Source organism: Triticum dicoccoides, chromosome 3B (assembly GCF_002162155.2).
Source record: "Triticum dicoccoides isolate Atlit2015 ecotype Zavitan chromosome 3B, WEW_v2.0, whole genome shotgun sequence".
NCBI lineage: Eukaryota > Viridiplantae > Streptophyta > Magnoliopsida > Poales > Poaceae > Triticum > Triticum dicoccoides.
Window position 1 is genome coordinate 12,537,264 of NC_041385.1, and position 22,177 is coordinate 12,559,440.

A 22,177-nucleotide genomic window follows, 5' to 3' on the forward strand; every position below is an offset into this window, starting at 1 on the left:
CAGGCACGCGAGCACCCTGGGAATGGCGTCGAGGAGCCCGCGTCACCAGTGGCGGGAGGAACAACCTGGGGTACCTGATGAAACAGAAACACATGATCATCAAAGTAAACGTGCCGGGAAGTGAACACACGGTGGGAGACAGGATCGTAGCACCGATATCCCTTGGAGTTGGAGGGGTAGCCGATGAAGATCCAAGCGACAGAGTGAGGTGCGAGTTTGTGAGGAGCGGAGTCGGCAATGCTAGGATAGCAAAGGCACCCGAAAATACGCAAGCCATCATAAGATGGGGGCGTACCGAAGAGAAGATGGTGAGGTGCATAGTTCCACCGTGGGCGGCAAGGGCAAAGGTTAAGGAGAAGAGAAGTAGTGGCGAGGGCATCCGGCCAGAAACGAGGCGAAACATTAGCATGGAAGAGGAGCGTGCGAACGCAGTCGTTCAGAGTGCGAAGGACGCGTTCGGCTCGACCGTTCTGTTGGGAAGTATACGGGCATGTGAGACGAAAAACTATGTCGTGGTGCGACAGAAAAGTGCGGAAAGCAAGGTTGTCGAACTCTTTTCCATTGTGAGTCTGAAGAGCAAGGATGAGACGCCCAAACTGCATGCTGACATAGGAGTAAAAAGCCGTCAAAGTGGAGAGTGCATCCGACTTTCTGTGCAAAGGAAAAGTCCACACATAATGAGAATAATCATCAAGGATAACCAGATAATATAAATAGCCCGAATTACTAGGAACTGGAGAGGTCGACACATCACTATGAATCAACTGAAAAGGAAAGAAGCTATGGTGGTGGAGTTATTAAACAGGAGACAAACATGTTTGCCGACACGACATGCATGACAGGTGTGATCCTCTATCTTATGACAACTGAAACTGAAACTCCTGAGAATATGACGAAGTGTGACGGGGTTGGGATGACCCAAATGAGCGTGTCAGAGATCGACGCCGGCGGAGAGAGCAACCGGTGCGGTGGTGGATAGGGCTGGACCAAAAGCTCGTAGCTCGCGAGCTTAATGAACGCTCGATAGTTCAGCTTGTTAAGCTTGTATCTCGGTTCTTAATGAACAGACCAATCATTGATTTCAGCTTGTTAAGCTTAATGAGCTTAACGAGCGAGCTAACGAGTTTCACGAGTAGCTCGTTAAGATCGTTAGTAACAACACAACACATATTTTCATCTTACGTGACAAACTTTTTATAGCACATCAGCGCATCTATTCAATCTAATCAACATATGAGGCAACAAACTACTGTATTTTTTTTGTAGTCACCATATTTAATCTTGAAAACCACACCTACACATTCATCATGTATATCATAACACATTATAATCTGTTACGAGCGCTGGCGAGCGCTCACGAGCTTAACGAGCTTCAAACGAGTCGAGCCGAGCAGGGTTTTCTGCTCGTTAATCTTAACTAGCCGAGCCTTAACGAGCACGAGCTTAACGAGTATGAGCCTAACGAGCCGAGCTGCTTGTTAGTCCACCCCTGGTGGTGGAGGTGGACGGCGAATGCACCAGCTTGTCGAGGCTATCACATCAGTGAAGTACCATCCTGGGTCGAGCATCCTTGACACAAAACCCAAGCTCGTCAAATTCAACAGTAACAGGATTTTCACGAGTTAAACGATGAACGGAAACAAGGTTCTTAATAAGATGAGACGACACAAGTATGTTAGACAAAGTAATAGGCATGGAATTAGAAGGAAAAGAAGTGTGTCCGACATGTGTGATAGGGAGTGTGAAACCGTCACCGACAATGATGCAGCGGTCGGTGGTGACGGGAGTGAAGGAGGCAAGATTACCAGGATGAGTAAACATGTGAGCCGTACCCCCGGTGTCCATGTACCAATCATCACCTCCGGTGTAGCTGTTCGTCATAGGAGCGACATGCACTGCGGGGAGGTGCACCGGGTCCCAGGGTACCGGCGGCAGGGCCGGCGAGGGGGCCGGAGACGCCATGGGGAGGCCGTAGCCACCGCTCGGCAGCGGCGGTGGGTACTCTCCAAACGGTATAGGAAGCATCCCCGGCTGCGACTGCGGTGCCGGGTAGACCGGATGGCCCGCCGAAAAAACCGGCTGGTCTGCTGACGATCCCCACCAGTACGCGGGAGCCCCGTATACGGGCGCGTCAAACGCCCCGCTGAAAGAACATGCGGTGCCCCCATGTTTGGTTTTGGTAATTGATGACAGTCTCTATGGACTAATGGTTGTCTTGAGTTGTATTTGAAGGATTTGTCTATAGGCTTTTCTTGAAGTCCATGTGTTGGTTTCAAGGAGTTTATGAGTTGACCAAGGTGCTATTAAGGAATTATCCAAAGATTGGTCATGTGAGTGTTGAGCTTATTGCAAGCATGTCTTAAAGAAGAAGATTGTTTTATCATTAATGTTTACCTTCAAGACATCATCCAAATGAAGAGAGTTGGAAAGATTCAAGGTTGATCAAGACTAAGTCAAGAGTGGATCAAGTGATCCCATGGTATGGTAAGCATTGTCCATTGCACTCTGTGTACTAACCCATGGTCTATGTGAGAGTTGTATGTGGGGTTAGGTACGTGTCCATGGGCTTGCGTCAAGAGGAAGATATCATACAACCCATGGAAAGGATGACATCAAGTGGTGATTGTCATCAAGATTGCCGTGTGCAAGTTCAAGTGGAGCATCACGAAGAGATCAAGTGCTCGATTCTTGCCATCCATTATGGTGTCAATGGACTTGTGAAGATGTGCCGAAGAGTGTCTCACCCATAGTGGACTATGGGGGAGCAATCATCTAGTCTTCATCAAGCCAACGCAATCAAGAAAGGTGGTCCATCTTGAGGGAGCCAAGATCATCATCATCTAGCTCAAGTGGACCATGTGCAAGGCAAAGGTTTGCCCTTGATAGGTTTTCTATTTTACCGGTCTCGTGGTGGTAGTAGGGAGACCGGGTTATATAATCGTTTGCTGTACTATCAAGAGGGGCTCTCAAGTTGGTAGCTTGATCATATTGTTAGTAGAGAGCTCAAACCATTGCATCCTTGCATCATGTTTCTTGGTTCTTGTTGAGTTATCTTTGTGAGTATTAGATCTTATGATCATCTTGATGACAAGCTTGAGTTCATCGAAAACGGAGTTCGCATGCGTCTTCTATGATGTTTTCGGTGTTGGAGGTTTTACCGGTCTTATTCGGTGAAGGGTTCTCACTATTTTCTTATGGGACTTTTCTCATTTTCTTATTCTTGATATTTCTATCAAGATTGTGTTAGCCCATGTCGTTAGCTTTCCAACAAACTTGGTTTCGTTGAATTCGGAGTCCGTTTGCAAAAGTTGTGGCTGTTTTGGTAAAGGCTGCAGCGGTACTACCGCGACTAGAGCGGATGTAATTTTTTACTACCACTCCAGAGCAGTACTACCGCGGCTCCTGAGCGGTAGTACCGCCCCAGAGCAGTACTACCGCGGCTCCTAAGCGGTAGTACCGCTCCGGACCAAAATCTCGCGTTTTGCTCAGCGGAAGTAGGCACAGAAGTATTTTTTTAGTACCGCTCCCAAGCAGTAGTACCGCTACCATTTGTGGTAGTACCGTGAGGTCGAGCGGTAGTACCGTGAGGACGAGCGGTACTACCGCTCCGACGGTTCTTCTGGCCTTTTTGCCTCCTCGCTGTTGTGTTTCGAAGGGGTACTACCGCCCTAGCGGTAGTACCGCTCCTTGGAGCGGTAGTACCGCTCTGTGCGAGCTGTGAGCATAACGGTTGGATTTTTCCCCACCTATAAAAGGGGGTCTTCTTCCCCATTGAACCTTATCCTTTGAGCTCGTGTTCTTCCCCCATTGTTGACCTTCTTCGAGCTTGCTAACTCTCAATCCCTCCATGGATTCTTGCTAGTTTTTGAGGGAAAAGAGAGAGGAGATCTAGATCCACATTTCCACCAATCACTTTCTCCTCTATGTGAGGGAAACCCCTTGGATCTAGTTCTTGGAGTTCTTGGTGTTCTCCTTCTTGTTCTTCCTCTCATTTTCCTTCCTAGCATTAGTTGCTTCGGTGGGATTTGTGAGAGAAGTACTTGGGCACTCCGTGTGCCCTTGCCATTGCATTTGGTGCATCGGTTTGAGTTCTCCACGGTGATACGTGGAAGTTACAAGTTGAGAAGCTTATTACTCTTGGGTGCTTGGTGCCCTTGAGCTTGTTCCTCTTGGGTGCTTGGGCGTCCTAGACGGTTGGTGGTGTTCGGAGCTCAATCATTGTGGTGTAAAGCTCCGGGCAAGCGTCGGGCTCTCCAATTAGGTTGTGGAGATCGCCCCGAGCAATTTGACGGGTATCGGTGACCGCCCCCAAGGGTTGCCAAAGTGTACGGGTTCGGTGACCTCCCCCAAGGGTCGCCATTTGTACGGGTTCGGTGACCGCCCTCAAGGGTCCCTTAGTGGAATCACGGCATCTTGCATTGTGCGAGGGCGTGAGGAGATTACGGTGGCCCTAGTGGCTTCTTGGGGAGCATTGTGCCTCCACACCGCTCCAAACAGAGATTAGCATCCGCAAGGGTGTGAACTTCAGGATACATCACCGTCTCCGCGTGCCTCGGTTATCTCTTACCCGTGCCCCTTTACTTATGCACTTTACTTTGTGATAGCCATATTGTTCTTTGTCATATATCTTGCTATCACATAGTTGCTTATCTTGCTTAGCATAAGTTGTTGGTGCACATAGGTGAGCCTAGTTGTTGTAGGTTTTGTGCTTGACAAATTAACCGCTAGGTTTATTCCGCATTTGTTCAAGCGTAAACCGTAATTATTTTAAAGCGCCTATTCACCCCCCCCCCCCTAGGCGACATCCACAATCTTTCAATTGGTATTAGAGCCTCGTCTATCTTTGTTGGGCTTAACCGCCTAGAGAGTAAAGATGTCGACTAGAGGATTAGGATTCTCTGACAATCTTAGTTTTGATGGCACAAATTTTGATGTTTGGGTAATTCGCATGCTTAATCTTTTTAGGGTCATGGACCCAAATTTAGAGCGAATTGTAGATATGGGTTTTTCTCCTCCAAAGGATCCCCAAAGATTATCTTTAGAGGATGAGAAAAACTCTTATCTCAACGCTCAAGCCTCTAATGTGCTTTTCGATGCTTTGAGCAATGTAGTTATATTTCAACTCATGCCGTTCCGGGATGCTCATGAGTTATGGACAAAACTTCAAGATAAATATGGTGTGTCCAAGATTTGTGGGGATGGTTGTTCTCCCTACACCTCCGGTCATATAGTCTTCTCAACTTCTTCTACTTCACCTACATGTGGTTTGCCACAAGGTAATGATATGGTGAGTAGTGTTGGTCATTGCAATGATGATAGTATGCTTATTGTGGATGATCCTTCATCACTATATTATTGCAATGCTCCTTCTTTGGGCTTTAACACTTCGAGCACTCCAAATGTTTCACATGTTTGTGTTGATAGTCCTTGCATATCATGTAGAAATTGCTTGACTAAATATCATGATGATATGCTTGCTATGTTTTGTTGCCATGATAAAAATGCATCTATTTCCTCGAATTGTTGTGCTAACAATGTAGAGGAAACCGAACACTCCATGGAACAAGATGTGGTGTTTAATGGTGCCTCAAGGGATCCTACATCATCATCTATTGCGTTTTGCCTTATGGCTAAGGCGTCAAAGGTATCTCCTACTTTGTACCCCAATATGTCTCTTGATGATGATGTTGATGCTAATGATGATGAGGATAATGATGAAGAGAATGATAATGTTGCCTCCTTAAAAATTAAGGGGGAAATGGTTTTTAAAGCTCTTCATAAAAATAAAATTGCTCATTCCAACTTCATGGAAATTATGTCCATTGCTATTGAGAGCAAGAAATATATTGATGAGTTGGAATCTCGTCTTGAGGAGCATGAGGTCACCATTGATAAAATAGAAGGTCATGGGCGTGATTACGCTAATGAGATTGCGGACCTCTCTCAAGCTCTTGAACTTGAACAAACCACCAAGGAATCTCTTGAGGAGACTTTTGCTCTAGAATTGTCTAGAGTGAAGGAATCTACTGATAGAGCTCTTGAGGTGACCAATGTTTTTGAAACTAAAAATGCTAAGCTTGAAGTTGCTCATGCTAGACTCCTTGAGGATTTTGAGCACCTTGAAAATGGCTCAAGGGTCATCAAGGGTGAGCTCATCAAACTCACCGAGTCTCATGCTCAACTTGAAACTTCTTATTTAAAAGAGCTTGCCAAGTTGCCTTCTCCTCTTGTTGTTAATGATGATGCTTGTACTACCAATTCTATTACTTGTGAAGCATCCATTTTGAAGGAGAATGTTGAGCTAAGGGCTCAACTTGAGTTGCTATCTAGCAATTATGGGAAATTGGAAGAAAGCCATGAAAAGCTCTCAAGCTCTCATGACGATCTTCTAGTGTCCCATAATGTGATAAAGATAGCTCATGAGTCCATGATTGCTAAGGTAACATCTAGTGAGCGTCATGTTGATACTAGCACCACTTCTAGTCAAAATACTATATTGCCATGTGCTAGTCCTTGTAATTCATCTACTCACAATGTTGGTACATCTTGTGATGAATTGCTTTCCTTGCCTTGTTGCTCTAACGATGAAGCTTATACTTCCTCTAGTACTTGTGTTGAGACTAACCATGTAGAGGAAATCAAAGAGCTCAAGGCCCAAGTCACTTCTTTGAAGAAAGACTTGGAAAAGAGTCATGAAGGGAAATCCACACTCAACAATATCTTGAGTGTGCAAAAATCCCCCAATGACAAAGGTGGACTTGGATTCAACTCCAATAAAAAGAAGAAGAAGTCCAAGAGCAACAAGAAGAAGGGCCAAAAACAAGTCAAGAATTCGGCCAAGATTATTTGCTTCAAGTGCAAAATTGAAGGGCATCATGTTAGATATTGCCCATTGAAGAAGAATGCCATTGGTAAAAAGCAACAAGGGAAGAGGCCACAAGTTCAATCTCATGCTCAACCTCAAGTTGAAGAAAGACCACTTCCCAAGAAGACTCAAGTTAATGCCTCTCTTGTTGAGAAATCAAGTGAGAAGAAAATGAAGAGTAGACGTTGCTACTTATGTCGTGAGAAAGGTCACCTCGCTTCTTCATGCACTAGTGGTAACTTATCCAACCCAATTATTATTGATGATATCTATTCTCTTGGGAAGGATAAGGTTGGCAATGTGTTTGCCAAGTTTGTTGGTACTCAAAGTGGTGTCAAGAAAAGAACCATTTGGGTTGCCAAGCCTATTGTGACTATCCTTTTAGGACCCAACTTGGTTGGGGACCAACAAGCTCAAACTTGATCAATAGGTGTTGTTGGAGGGCATTGGAGACTTGGATACATTATGAAGAATTAAGGGGACTTCATCATTCTTATTGTCTCAAGCCAAGTCAATTGGATTATCAAGCTTCTATCTTATATCCAATGTGCCTCCTTGCGGTAACTTGTACTTAAATTGTTTACATTGTAAGTTACTTTCCCCCATGCATGTGTTGGTTTTGTTCCTTGCATGTGTTTGTATATGTTGTGCTTCCAACTTGCTTATCTTGAGCAATCAAGTATGTGTGTGTTGGTTTGCACATCATGTACGTGGGTGTCGTGCGTTGAGCCTTTTTGCTTCTTGTGTGTATCCTAGTTGTCTCGTGAGAGAGATTAATGGAACATCCCATTTTGGTGGAGTGATGTGCTTTGTGCACCTCACAATCCTATAAATGTGTGTACATGAGGAATACCGTCTAGTATTGATATTACAAGATTATCTAGTCGCTAGGTGATATATCTCTCATGAGAAATTCAAATTCTAAAAATTCCATTGATTATCTTGTGTTGGATCCTCTTATTGCCTCTTGTTAGGTTCTTCATTGGTATCACATTATGGGGGAGTAATATGCTATGTATATTACTAGCCTAGAAAATGTGTACATTTGAGATGTTGTCACCTAGTGTTGATATTGTAGATTATCTTGTTCCTAGGGGCATGTTAGCTCTACAAGTTGCAATTTGCTTGTGTGTGGTGTGAAGATGATGTTGGATATCCTTGCTATCTACCACCGGGAATTCTTTCCATCTACTTCTTGTCTTTTGACAATTGGTAGTCATTTATGTGTGGTAGAATTTATTGATCATCTTTACATTGGCTTTTGTTTTACTTGCCTTTTCTCTTGCCAAGGATTGTGTTAACTCCCGTTGTCTTCCATACCACTTGTGGATCTTGTTTATTTCTTGTTCTTGTCTAGTGTTTTCTAGATATAGTGAAAGCAGTGACCCCACCTTGTGCATTTTGTATTCAAATACAAATCCTATATAATGCACAACTCGTGGGGGAGCTATTCTATTTTCTTCACTCTTCTTGTGATCCTTATCAAGTGTGTTTTGGTGGAAGGCAAGCCATTTCTTTTTGGTACCTTGTGCCATCATGAAACTTTGTTGAGAGCTTGGTATGTTTGGAACCATCCTCTCTTTGGGAGTTTGACATCTTTAGTTTAGTATGTATCAATGGATATCTCATTCCTTGATGTATCTTTAATGATATCTTCCAAGTGATGATTTCTCCATTTGGTATCCTTTTCACTTGGCATTTATTTGTCTTTTGGTTTCGGGTTTTGAAAGTCTTGAGCATGCATGTTTACTTCATGTATTTCATTTGGCATGCTTTCTTTCTTTGACTCAATATATAGGGGAAACTCCACCTACTCTCAATTTGGATGAGATGTGCATGAAATTCATTTTCATATCTATATGCACATATTTATGTGGAGTTTGTCCTATGTATTGGTGTTTCTAACTATTTGGTCCTGATGAGTTTGGGTACCGTTTAGTTTGTGTTGTTCTTCTAGGAACATTTGGAGATGCATTGGATGCTCGGCTCACTCACAAGGAAGGTGTTGTCACCATGTGCATACTGGAGTCAAGCTAGGATGATCAATGAACTACTATCTACCTTCAATTGGTATCTACTACATCCTTCCAATGATATCTCGGTAACAAGTATCTATTCATGCTTTCCCCTCTTGCATTTAACCTTGTGTAGGTTGTATCTTGGCATGATATTCATTTCATATCTTGTGATACTTGTTTCCTTTCTCAAAGCATCCCAACGATGATCTCTATTGCTAGTTGTAATGCCCTTGATGGATGTGTGTTTGGACTTCATTTATATACAATAAGACCATATCTAGCCAAGTGCTATGCTTTCAAGCAAATATCTTATTGGTATATTTATGACTTCCTTGTGGATATCTTGTTCCTTCGTGTTGTAACTATTTCGGGTGTACATTCTTCTTTGTAGATATATATATCATCATGATTTCGTCTACATAGAACCTTATACACTTGAGAGAAATTACATCTCTAGTTGATATCCTTTCTTTCACGTCCACCTTGTCTTTCTTATGTTATTTCTTTGGTGGCTCCGTGAAAGCTTTTGCCTTGAGTGCGTGTCCTCTCTCGTTGCATCTTGATGCACTCTTGTGTGGTGAAGATTATTTTCATCATGCTTATCGTTACAAGGCTTTTGCCATCTTAATTGGCATCCCTCGTCTTGATGAGGCTTTCATCTTCTATCTTCACCACGGGTTGTCACAAGCATAAGTTCTTTATATGCTTATTAATAAGCTTGTGAACCCATTTGCTAGTTGTGTGTGGGAATGACAGGCCTTGCACCGTGTGCCTCATTCTTTCAAGACTATGTTGATGCTTAATGCTCATCCTAATTTTAGTCTTCTCAAGTGCTTCGCCATGACTCACACACATCATTTTGGTTGATCCCATTCTTAAGTTGCCTCTTTTACTTGTTGCTCAACCATGTGTTTGTTGCAAGTACTAGGCTTTGTTTCCTATATGCTCACTTGCACTTGTTGTAAGTTTCTATTGATTTTGGGGGAGCTATGATCCTATTTTGTGCACTTTCTATCCAATTACAAAACATTCTTTTTTGTGCACAAATCATGGGGAGCTTCTCTAGTTTCTTTAGAACACTCCTCGTCTCATATCATAATATCCTTCATTCATGTGGCTCATAGGATCTTTGGTCTAGTTGGTTCAATCGATATCCTTTGATTGCTTGCTTCAATTGGTATCTTTTGATTGCTTGATTGCTTGTTTCTCTCTTTGTTATGTCTTTGTGGCATATCATTCTTTTGCAATCTTTGGGCCTCAATATAGTTTGTGTTCCTCCAAGTATTAACCGTTGGATATGTGTATTGCATTCCACTCTCTTGTTGAGAAATACACAATTTATGGATGACCACAATTTATATTGGTCTTCTTAGCTTTTCGCCCATTTTGGCAATTGATGCCAATGGGGAGAAGTTTCAGAGAGTTTTGTGGAGAAGTTTAGAGAGTTATCTCCTCTTGCTTTGGTTTTGTTCCTTAGCATTTGCATCTCATACGCATGCACTATTGGTTGTTGCATTGCATAGTGAAGCATAATTCCTTATATAAACTCTCTTGAAAGTGATTGTCATCAATTACCAAAATGGGGGAGATTGAAAGAACATGCGGTGCCCCCATGTTTGGTTTTGGTAATTGATGACAATCTCCATGGACTAATGGTTGTCTTGAGTTGTATTTGAAGGATTTTTCTATAGGCTTTTCTTGAAGTCCATGTCTTGGTTTCAAGGAGTTTATGAGTTGACCAAGGTGCTATTAAGGAATTATCCAAAGATTGGTCATGTGAGTGTTGAGCTTATTGCAAGCATGTCTTGAAGAAGAAGATTGTTTGATCATTAATGTTTACCTTCAAGACATCATCCAAATGAAGAGAGTTGGAAAGATTCAAGGTTGGTCAAGACTAAGTCAAGAGTGGATCAAGTGATCCCATGGTATGGTAAGCATTGTCCATTGCACTCTGTGTACTAACCCATGGTCTATGCGAGAGTTGTATGTGGGGTTAGGTACGTGTCCATGGGCTTGCGTCAAGAGGAAAATATCATACAACCCATGGAAAGGATGACATCAAGTGGTGATCGTCATCAAGATTGCCGTGTGCAAGTTCAAGTGGAGCATCACGAAGAGATCAAGTGCTTGATTCTTGCCATCCATTATGGTGTCAATGGACTTGTGAAGATTTGCCGAAGAGTGTCTCACCCATAGTGGACTATGGGGGAGCAATCATCTAGTCTTCATCAAGCCAACGCAATCAAGAAAGGTGGTCCATCTTGAGGGAGCCAAGATCGTTATCATCTAGCTCAAGTGGACCATGTGCAAGGCAAAGGTTTGCCCTTGATAGGTTTTCTATTTTACCGGTCTCGTGGTGGTAGTAGGGAGACCGGGTTATATGATCGTTTGCCGTACTATCAAGAGGGGCTCTCAAGTTGGTAGCTTGATCGTATCGTTAGTAGAGAGCTCAAACCATTGCATCCTTGCATCATGTTTCTTGGTTCTTGTTGGGTTATCTTTGTGAGTATTGGAGCTTATGGTCATCTTGATGACAAGCTTGAGTTCATCGAAAACGGAGTTCGCATGCGTCTTCTATGATGTTTTCGGTGTTGGAGGTTTCACCGGTCTTATCCGGTGAAGGGTTCTCACCATTTTCTTATGGGACTTTTCTCATTTGCTTATTCTTGATATTTCTATCAAGATTGTGTTAGCCCATGTCGTTAGCTTTCCAACAAACTTGGTTTCGTTGAATTCGGAGTCCGTTTGCAAAAGTTGTGGCTGTTTTGGTAAAGGCTGCAGCGGTACTACCGCGACTAGAGCGGATGTAATTTTTTACTACCGCTCCAGAGCAGTACTATCGCGGCTCCTGAGCGGTAGTACAGCCCCAGAGCAGTACTACCGTGGCTCCTAAGCGGTAGTACCGCTCCGGACCAAAATCTCGTGTTTTGCTCAACGGAAGTAGGCCCAGAAGTATTTTTTTAGTACCGCTCCCAAGCAGTAGTACCGCTACCATTTGCGGTAGTACCGTGAGGACGAGCGGTACTACCGCTCCGACGGTTCTTCTGGCCTTTTTGCCTCCTCGTTGTTGTGTTTCGAAGGGGTACTACCGCCCTAGCGGTAGTACCGCTCCTTGGAGCGGTAGTACCGCTCTGTGCGGGCTGTGAGTATAACGGTTGGATTTTTCCCCACCTATAAAAGGGAGTCTTCTTCCCCATTGAACCTTATCCTTTGAGCTCGTGTTCTTCCCCCATTGTTGACCTTCTTCGAGCTTGCTAACTCTCAATCCTCCATGGATTCTTGCTAGTTTTTGAGGGAAAAGAGAGAGGAGATCTAGATCCACATTTCCACCAATCACTTTCTCCTCTATGTGAGGGGAACCCCTTGGATCTAGTTCTTGGAGTTCTTGGTGTTCTCCTTCTTGTTCTTCCTCTCATTTTCCTCCCTAGCATTAGTTGCTTCGGTGGGATTTGTGAGAGAAGGACTTGGGCACTCCGTGTGCCCTTGCCATTGCATTTGGTGCATCGGTTTGAGTTCTCCATGGTGATACGTGGAAGTTACAAGTTGAGAAGCTTATTACTCTTGGGTGCTTGGGCGCCCTAGACGGTTGGTGGTGTTCGGAGCTCAATCATTATGGTGTAAATCTCCGGGCAAGCGTCGGGGTCTCCAATTAGGTTGTGGAGATCGCCCCGAGCAATTTGACTGGTACCGGTGACCGCCCCCAAGGGTTGCTAAAGTGTACGGGTTCGGTGACCGCCCCCAAGGGTCGCCATTTGTACGGGTTCGGTGACCGTCCTCAAGGGTCCCTTAATGGAATCACGACATCTTGCATTGTGCGAGGGCGTGAGGAGATTACGGTGGCCCTAGTGGCTTCTTGGGGAGCATTGTGCCTCCACACCGCTCCAAACAGATATTAGCATCCGCAAGGGTGTGAACTTCGGGATACATCATCGTCTCCGCGTGCCTCGGTTATCTCTTACCCGAGCCCCTTTACTTATGCACTTTACTTTGTGATAGCCATATTGTTCTTTGTCATATATCTTGCTATCACATACTCCCTCCGTTCCAAAATAGATGACCCAACTTTATACTAAGGTCAGTACAAAGTTGGGTCATCTATTTTGGAACGGAGGGAGTAGTTGCTTATCTTGCTTAGCATAAGTTGTTGGTGCACATAGGTGAGCCTAGTTGTTGTAGGTTTTGTGCTTGACAAATTAACCGCTAGGTTTATTCCGCATTTGTTCAAGCCTAAACCGTAATTATTTTAAAGCGCCTATTCAGCCCCCCCCCCTCTAGGCGACATCCACGATCTTTCACCCGCACAATAGCAAGGGGTTAAGGGGCAGAGTCGGTGCCGGTGGCGGGGCGACGACGGACTGGCCGGAGAGCGCCGGCAGTGGGGCGGCGACGTACGCCAGCGGGGGCAGCAAAGCCGAGCCGGGTGGCAAGTCGGGACGGGCTGGAAGGGCGACGCCGGACGCGCCGTAGGTAGTGGCCGCCCCATACGGCGACGGGGCCGCGCCGTAGGACGCCGGCGACGGAGCCGCGCCAGAGGTCGCGCCAGCGGTGGGACGGCGGAGGCGGCGGCGGACGGGCCGGTGGACGCCATCGGGGCTGGCGGGCGGCCGGAGTGGCGAGCGGCGTGTGGACGATGCAGGCTAGACGGAGCAAGTAGATCAGAAGCCCGCCAAGTGCAGGGCGCTTGAGGCCAGAGTGTGTTGCGCTGGTTGGTGCCGCGCGGGTCACAGCCTGATTCGGATAAGGGATGACCTGCAGGGCTAGGACACGTGCAACTGCTCATGATGCCAGCGGGGTCAGATGCTTTTCTGTCTTTCCGTGAAGAAGGTGCAGCCCAATTCCTACAGAACGGCCATGTTTGGATACTCTAACTCAGTTAGAGGTTAGAGTTAGATTCTAATCCTACACTAACCCTGAACTAACTCTAAGTAAAGAGATGTTTGGATGGCAGGGTTAGATGGAGCGCGGATATGGCGAGGCACCTTCACGGGCGGTGCGAGAGGGAGGGAGGGAGAGGACGAGAAGCTTCGAGGAAGTGGGGAGGGATCTGCTGTGGGGAGATCGAGATAAAAAAGTGTTTTTTAGTGGTCCCAAGAAGAACTAACCCAAATAAGCACCTCTTGGATGGGTTAGTTTTTTTGGATGGGTTAGATGCATCTAACCCAAACTAACCCTCCTGTTTGGATCTTTTTGGGTTAGTTGAGTCCAAACTAACCCAAACTAACTCTAATCCATGGATCCAAACAGAGCCAACGTATTGATGTCAAGCCGTACAACAGTAGAATAGCTTGCGGACAGCAGCAGGTGGTGAAGACAGCCGCACGAGCAGCTGGTTCCGCGCCGGAGCGCGTGCGCTAGCGGCGTGGAGCGATGCGAGGGTTGGAGCGACGCGGGCGATGCGGCTTGTAGCGATGCGGGGATGGAGCGCGGCGGCTAGGGTAGCATGCGGCAGTGTGAGGGAGGAGCGGCAACCGGCGCGGGAGGCGGCGGTGGCGGCGCGGAGGAGGCGCGGTGGCGACAACGGAGGAAACTAGGGTTAGAACCCGAAAACTGATACCATGTAGAATATGTGAATTGCACGATGTATTGCTCATGTGCAAAGGCACGTATGTATGACGTACAAGAGGTGGGCCACGACTTGAGCTATACAAGGAACTAGGAGGTGGGCCCAATACACAGATATGCACAACACATATATATACTCAATAATGTTAATGACAATAATATCATACCCTCCTACTGTTTTCAAGATTTCATCATTCTATTTTCTTTTTCATAAAGAAACATCACACGATTCTTAGAATCACACACAAAAAGCACAAGAATTTTGATTTCCCTGCATCCAAACATCCTATACATAAAATCTAAACAGAAGGTTGATGTTGTTCTCCGTGCTTGTCGATGCATATTGGTCCCGGTTCGTCCCACCAACCGGGACCAAAGGATCCAGACGAACCGGGACCAATGGCCCACGTAGCCCAGCCGGCCCCCGGTGCTCACGAACCGGGTCCAATGCCCCCATTGGTCCCGGTTCTGGATTGAACCGGGACTAATGGGCTGACCTGGCCTGGACCATTGCCCCCTTTTCTACTAGTGCATATTCGCCTCCTTGTCAATGTCCTCGCATTCATTGACCTCGTCCTCCGGCGTTGATGTGTTGAGCCGTGATTCTCCTCGCCGTTGTATTCCATGTCTTAGGAATGGAAGCAGGGGAGGCCAACAGTTGAAGGGAGGAGAGATGGGAGGCAAGCGAGTGAAGGGAGACGAAGTTTGCTGAGCATGTTGGCGATGAGGTCTAGACACTCGAATCAAAAGATCTGTCACTTTCCTGTGCAAAAGAAATCGGAAATGTTATCTGACGAACGTCAGTTGGGAGGGGGATGGCAGGCGAACGGTTTTTTCCTGATAGTTTTAGTTGCTTCGCGAGAACAAAATCAAACGGTTGCAGTTTTAGACCAATAATGCCCTTCTCTTCAGAAACTGCCATGTGTTTATGAAGAACTGCCAACCCATACAACTAAACTTTTCATCTAAAACGTTTGTAAATGTCATCCCTCCTAGGGAACGTTCGCCATCTAAGAGGATCCAACGAAATTATATTTGAGATGCTAAAAAATATAAGTCTTATGTGCGTCATATTATGGATATAAAAATTATTTAGATCACTTTAAAATTTATCATGTTTCTAAGGTTTTAGGTTAGGGAATTATTTTAGAGTTCATACTTCACCAAAGTTTAGGAAATCTTGCATAGGCTCATACCATATATGTAAAGAAGCCTTCAATATTTATTTTATGAAAAAAAATCAATATTTTTTACATGATATGCTTAATCAAAGGTTGATAGTATCTCGCGTAGAGAACCTTTCCCTGACATAACTCAGATATAGGTCATCACTATGCCTAGATTAGAATTGCACACAATAAGGTTGAGCTTGGAGTTTGAAAATTGGACTTTATTCTTCCAGCGGCTCTCAGGCAATCTCAAAAAGAAGGCAAACATCATTATGTGCTTGAAGCACTCCTACAAAAAACATGGATAGGTAGTAACTGAATTATTGGTATGAGTTCATCAGAAGTTGATCACACACACAAAAAACGAGTTCATCAGAGGTGTTTGTTTGCCTTGTCCTATCATTTTTATTGTTGAGAGGTCATTTTGTGCTTTATGTTCTAGGCTGTACAAGATATATATTTACTGTTTATTTGTGTTCTTTTAAGAAAATAGTTTGTTTGTTATTATTTATGTTACAACCATCTCGAAGAGGGTAATAGACATGGTGTGCCGGCTCAGGTTGGTGCAACAAAGACGATCTTGAGGTAATCAATTCAATCGTAGCCTTTTTTCTATTACATTAATTTTCCCTTTTGCCTGCCATTCCTCTAAATCGAATCGTTGAAACTTCTTGACTTCATGTGAAAAAATAATATTGGAATGTAGCAATTTAGTAGAAAAATATTATGATATTCATATCATATGAAATGACAAGACAACTTAGACTGAGTTAGGCACCAACTTGGAACCATTAGTAGAAGTGTAAACACCGCACAAAACCAAACTCACGACACGTTTGTTGCCTTGTAGTTTTAGATGAATGCTTCCACTTAATCTCTTCAAATTTAAACTAAAATCTACCCGCAACAAAAAATAAACAAAATCATGAGACTTATTATGGAACAAAGGAGGTATTTATGAAAAAATATATCATTCTACCACAAAAGTAGATGGACGCGGCATCGCATACCATCGGAAAAAGTCCAAAACAAACCTTGAACTTGTAGACCAAAGCTAAATCAAACCCTGAACTTCAAATCCCTGAAATTAGCACACCGAACTATCTAATCCCGATCTATTTTAAACCTTAAGTGCCTTCCCAAACAGGGATCGTCCAGAACCCGGGATGGTTGGCTGCGGCCAGACTGGGCCGGCCCATCAGGCAGGGCAAAGCATGATTTTTTTTTGTAACATTTTTTCCGAACCGTGCCACATAAAAACGTTGAAAAAGAAGAGAATTGTGAATCGAACTTCCGACCTAACGCTAGTACAGTTCTCCTGCTAGCCACTCTAACTGATTGCCGTTGCTGAGACAATTTTTTACAATTTTTCTAAAAAAATGAACATTTTTTGGATTACGAGCAGTTTTAGAAAGACATGACTTTTCTAAACATGAACCATTTTTTAAAAGCCCCGAACATTCTTTAAAGTGTGAACCCTTTTTGGCAAAAAAAGGACAAATTGTTGAAAACACAAACAATTTTGAAACCTGAAAAAAAAATACGATTCCTTCCCCATTATTAAGTTTTTTAGAAAATGTTCACATTCTAAAATATTATTCAGGATTCAAAATTTGTTCCTATTTTTTAAAAATATGATTATGTTTAAAAAATCATGTTTTCGAAAATTGTTCTCAATTCAAAAAAATCAGGTTTAAAAATTGTTACTGATTTGAAACAAATCACGTTTAAATGGTTCATGCATAAATATATTCAGGGATTTCAAAATGGTCACGTTTGAAAATGTGTTTGTGTTTAAAAAAAATCATAATTCCAAAATTTGTTTACACTTCTGCAAAACATGTTCGGAATTTAAAAAAACTGTATTTTGCTTTTAAGAGTATCCGGATTTCAAAATCGTTGATTATTTTAAAGAAAATGTTTGCAAAAATTCTTAAATGTTTTGGAATCTCGATGCTAATTACTCTGGTTAAATATGTTCGCTCCTTCCACTTGTCACTAACGCTAATTAGGTGGAGTGGTTACGTCGTGAGTTTAGCAGCGCCGGATCTCAGTTTCGATTCCCCACTTGTATTTTTCTTTTTGGTATTTTTCAGTCAAAAGAACAACATGTTTCACGTTTGGTGGGCCGGCCCAGTCGCCAGCGATCCCGGTTCGACCAGCTGCCACGTCGACAATCCCTCTAAAAAAACGCCCAAGGTTTAATATAGACCGGGATTATATAGTTCGGTGTGCTGATTTCAAGGATTTGAAGTTCGGGGCTCGATTTAGCTTTGATCTACAAGTTCAAGATTTATTTTGGACTTTTTCCCATACCATCATGATCTAGTCGTTCTAATTTCTTTTTAAGGGAAAGTTGTTCTAGATGAACGATACTAGGTCGGGTCCTCTTTGCCGACAGGAACAAGGACTACAGAAACTGGAGACCGACCAAGAAACCGTTAGCCCACACCAGAATGTGCCGAGGGGCCCTGATGGCATGGTTTGAAAGGCCTTACGCGTCTAGTACAAATCAGCCGGCGCCCGCAAACCCATGGGCCTAAAACCGTCCAACAAATCGCCGTCACAACCCAACCCATGTACCACCTCCCAAACCGGCGTCTCCCTACTTAACACGGATCCGCCACCGCTCCCAACTCCCAACACCGAAAAGTGAAAACCAAAAGCAAGAGAGCTCGACCATGGCGAGACCTCGACTCCTGCTCGCCCTCCTGGCTACGGCCCTCGCAGCCGCCTTGGCTCTCGGCCGCCGCGGCGTGCTCCTGGGCGGGTGGAGCCCCGTCCCGGACGTGAACGACGAGCACGTCCAGGAGCTCGGCGGGTGGGCGGTGGCCCAGCACGCCAGCCTAGCCAACGACGGGCTGCTCTTCCGCCGGGTGACGCGCGGCGAGCAGCAGGTGGTGTCCGGGATGAACTACCGCCTCTTGGTCGTCGCGGCGGACGGCTCCGGCAAGAGCGTGACCTATCTCGCGCAGATCTACGAGCACTGGAGCGGCACCCGCAAACTCACGTCATTCAAGCCGGCTGCCGGCGGCTAACTGATCCGCCTTAAGTTTCATCTGCTCATCCTTTGTGTATGTACGTAGTACTACTACAACTAAATAAACGAGTCGTGTGGTTTGATCGTCGGGTATGCAGTTCATCCTGACTAGGAGTAGTAATATTTGCTTGCTATCACTAGCAAATAAAAATGTGATTACTCTTCTAGAATGTTGTAATGGATGGTTTGTTTGTGTCGTTTGCCAGTCTGCGTCCAGTCCATTGGTTAATTTCGAGAGCATGCTTTGTTTTTCATAAAAAAAGGAGGATGATCCCATGCCTCTGCTTCAGGGCGACGCATGCATTCATTTTAATTATTCATCAAAAATAATACATCAATAAATCTGAAGTCATCGTCTTGGCAACATCTTTCGCTACTCCTATTCAATTGATAAAGGGGAGCAGATTATCCAGGCCACATGCCCAGTTCTCACACCAAAGCCTAACATATAAACCGGGAGGCCCCAACCAAGCCGAATTGCCAGGTCCAGGTCACACACAGGTCCGGCGCACTCTCAGCATGCACCGCATGCGCATGCTGCAGAGGCCGTCACCATCGTCTTCCAGCGATCCATCTTCAGAGCAGGTACTGACGCATTGATCTTGCTAGGCCTGCCGTTGACACCACCACAGCACCAGACGGCGCCACCTCGCTATGCGCGTCCACCATCCCACGTCTGTCATCGAGAACCTGTTGTACCATGCCGCCGAGATTCCACATCGTCGATGTGTCACCTGAAACACCACTCCATCGTAGAAACCGTCCACTGGTCCCTCGAGAGAATGCACACCTCAAAGAATGACGCACCCAAGGGGGGAACAACACAAGAGCACTGTCGTCATCCGATCAACTGATTTAGGGATTTCCCCGGAGATAGAGGATAGAAGTCTGGAGCTTCTCCATGGCGACGCCTTCAAGAAGTGGATGACACAAAAGAGCACCACCATCACCGGCCTTGACAACTAGCCAAGAGCAAAGTTTTCACCCGGATCTGTTCAACGAACTTCCATCTAGCAATGTGTGCACAGGTCGCCGCCGATCTCTGCCGCCGCGCAACACGCAGGGCGCACCAACTAGATCAGATCTGACCGGAGGCCAGACCACACATGCCGCCGACCTATCTACTAGGCCCTCGACGCCGCCGCCCGAGAGAGGGCTGGCTGCCGCACCGCCGCCGACCGCATCCATCGCCGCTGCACCGCCAAAGCCCGACTGGTCGCGCCTCCTCACGTCGAGGGGCCTCGCACCACCCCTCTGACGTGGGAGAGAGGGAGTCCCCCGCCACCGCCATCGGCCCCCAGGCTTAGCCAACGGCGTCTCCCGGCGGGGGCGGAGGGAGGAAAGGAGGAAGGTCACCCCCTCCCCGCCTAGGGTTTGGGCACCGCCCGAGTCGCCCTAGCGGGGGTGACGCGGGATTCGTGAGTACCAATTATTGTTACTCATGCCGTTGCCATGGTCAACTCTTATACTGTTGTGTGATGCATACTCTGATGATACTTGATGACATGTGTCAATTGGTGCAGAGACCAACGGCAGCCTGGAGGCTAAGCAAACTATTTGAAAGATATTTTTCCTCAAATATCGTCAAAATGATTCTCTCGTCCTAAAATTTGGTCAAAATTTAAAACTACAGTCAGTCGAATGGAGAAGTTAAGTGAACCACTTGAAACTACAATCAGAAGTTAAGCAAACTATAGCCCGAAAAGTAAGCGAACTACTTGAAATTGCAACCTCGAGGTAGTGATGTGTCGTCTGGCATGCCTCTTCCCTGCATTGGTTGAATCATTACATGATATTTACTGTTCTTAATATTTCTTAGAAGTCATTGTTATCTTCCATGTTAACACCTGTTTAGAGTTTTGATAAAGGTTCCCATGCTTAACACTTCTACCCACTTTTATTTTCACAAACCATGGCTACCCAAATTCTCGGGTGCCGGCAAACTTTCAACTTGTCATGGAGAAGTGTTTTTGTTTTATTTGTTTATCTGGAACTAGACATCTCTTAATGGGAAAGTCTAAAATAAACCATGAACTTGTTGACCAAAACTAAATCGATCTCTGAACTTTGAATCCCTGAAATCAACACTCCAAACTCTTTGACCCCGCTCTATTTTAAACCTTGAGCTTGTTCCCAAACAAGAATTGTTGACGTGGCAGCTAAAACCCGGGATCGCTGACCGCTGAGAGCATGTTTTTTTTCGACGAAAAGGAGGATGACTCCTAGCCTTTGCATCAGGGCGATGCATGCAACCATTTTATTAATTATTCATCAAGACCTTACAACGTAATACTTCAATAATTTAAAGGCCACCATATTGGCAACATCTAGCGCTACTCCTATCCACTTGATAAAGGGGTGCAGATTGTCAGGGCTGCATACCCAGATCTCACACCAAAGCCTAACATCTAAAACCGGAGGCCCTAACCAAGCCAAATGGTCGGGTCTACGTCACACATCGGTTCGGCGCACTCTCAGCTTGCACTGCATGCGCACGCTACAGAGGTCGTTGCCACCATCTTCCATCGATCCATCTTTAGAGCAGGCAATGACGCATCGACATTGCTAGGGCTACCGTTGACACCACCACAGCACCAGATGACGCCACCTCCCTATACGCGACCATCATCCCACATCTGTCATCGTGACATTATTGCGCCATGCCACCGAGACTCCACATTGTTGACGCGTCACCTGAAATGCCACTCCATCGCAAAAATCTCCACTGGTCCCTCGAGACAATGCACACCTCCAAGAATGACGCCCCCAAGGGGGGAACGACACCAGAGCACCATCATCATACGATCTACTTAGCTAGGGTTTCGGAGGTAGAGGATAGAAGTCTGTAGCTTCTCCACGGCGATGCCTTCGAGAAGCGGACGACACAAAAGAGCGCCACCATCGCCGGCCTTGGCACCTAGTCAAGAGCAAGGTTTTCACCTGGATCTTCTCGACGAACTTCCATCAAGCACTGTGTGCATGGGCCGTCACCGACCTTTGGCGTCGCGCAACACGCACGATGCATCGTCCATATCTGATCTGATCGGAGGCTAGACCACGCATCCGCCGACCTGTCCACAAGGGCCTCCACGCTGCCGCCGCCGATCAAAGGTTAGAAGACCCGCCACCACATAACCGTCCGCCACCGCCAACCGCAGCCGTCGTTGCCACGCCGCCAAGGCCCGATCGGTCGCGCCTCCCCACGTTGATGGGCCCCGCACCACCCCTATGACGCGGGAGAGAGGCGGTCCCCCGCCACAGTATCGTTGGCTCGTTCTAGCGGCAGTAGTGATCGTTTGGCGGTATCGGAATCTCGATGTAATTTTTATATGTTTGAGATGCTTAGTACTTCCGATGAACTTTAATAATAGATCTGATCCTTTTCCTAAAAGGTAGCCATTGAGCCATCTTTTTTTTGCGAAATGGCCTACAACCATATATTAAGTTTTGAGTACTCTTAAGTTTCAGTGTCCTTACAAACACACCCATACAGACAAATAAAATTATATTTCAAATTCTTGGG

General features: G+C 45.4%; 1 protein-coding gene across 1 annotated transcript; it reads left to right on the forward strand.

The window, feature by feature from the left end:
- The first annotated feature begins 18,280 nt into the window (after positions 1-18,280).
- LOC119280493 (cysteine proteinase inhibitor 8-like) lies at positions 18,281-18,859 on the forward strand. Its single transcript, XM_037561324.1, has one exon. The coding sequence runs from the start codon at positions 18,296-18,298 to the stop codon at positions 18,650-18,652; it is 357 nt and encodes a 118-aa protein (XP_037417221.1). The 5' UTR covers positions 18,281-18,295; the 3' UTR covers positions 18,653-18,859.
- Positions 18,860-22,177: the final 3,318 nt, after the last annotated feature.

Excerpts from the sequence above, each read along its gene's own strand:
- LOC119280493 (XM_037561324.1), top strand. The coding sequence starts at position 18,296 with ATGGCGAGACCTCGACTCCTGCTCGCCCTCCTGGCTACGGCCCTCGCA.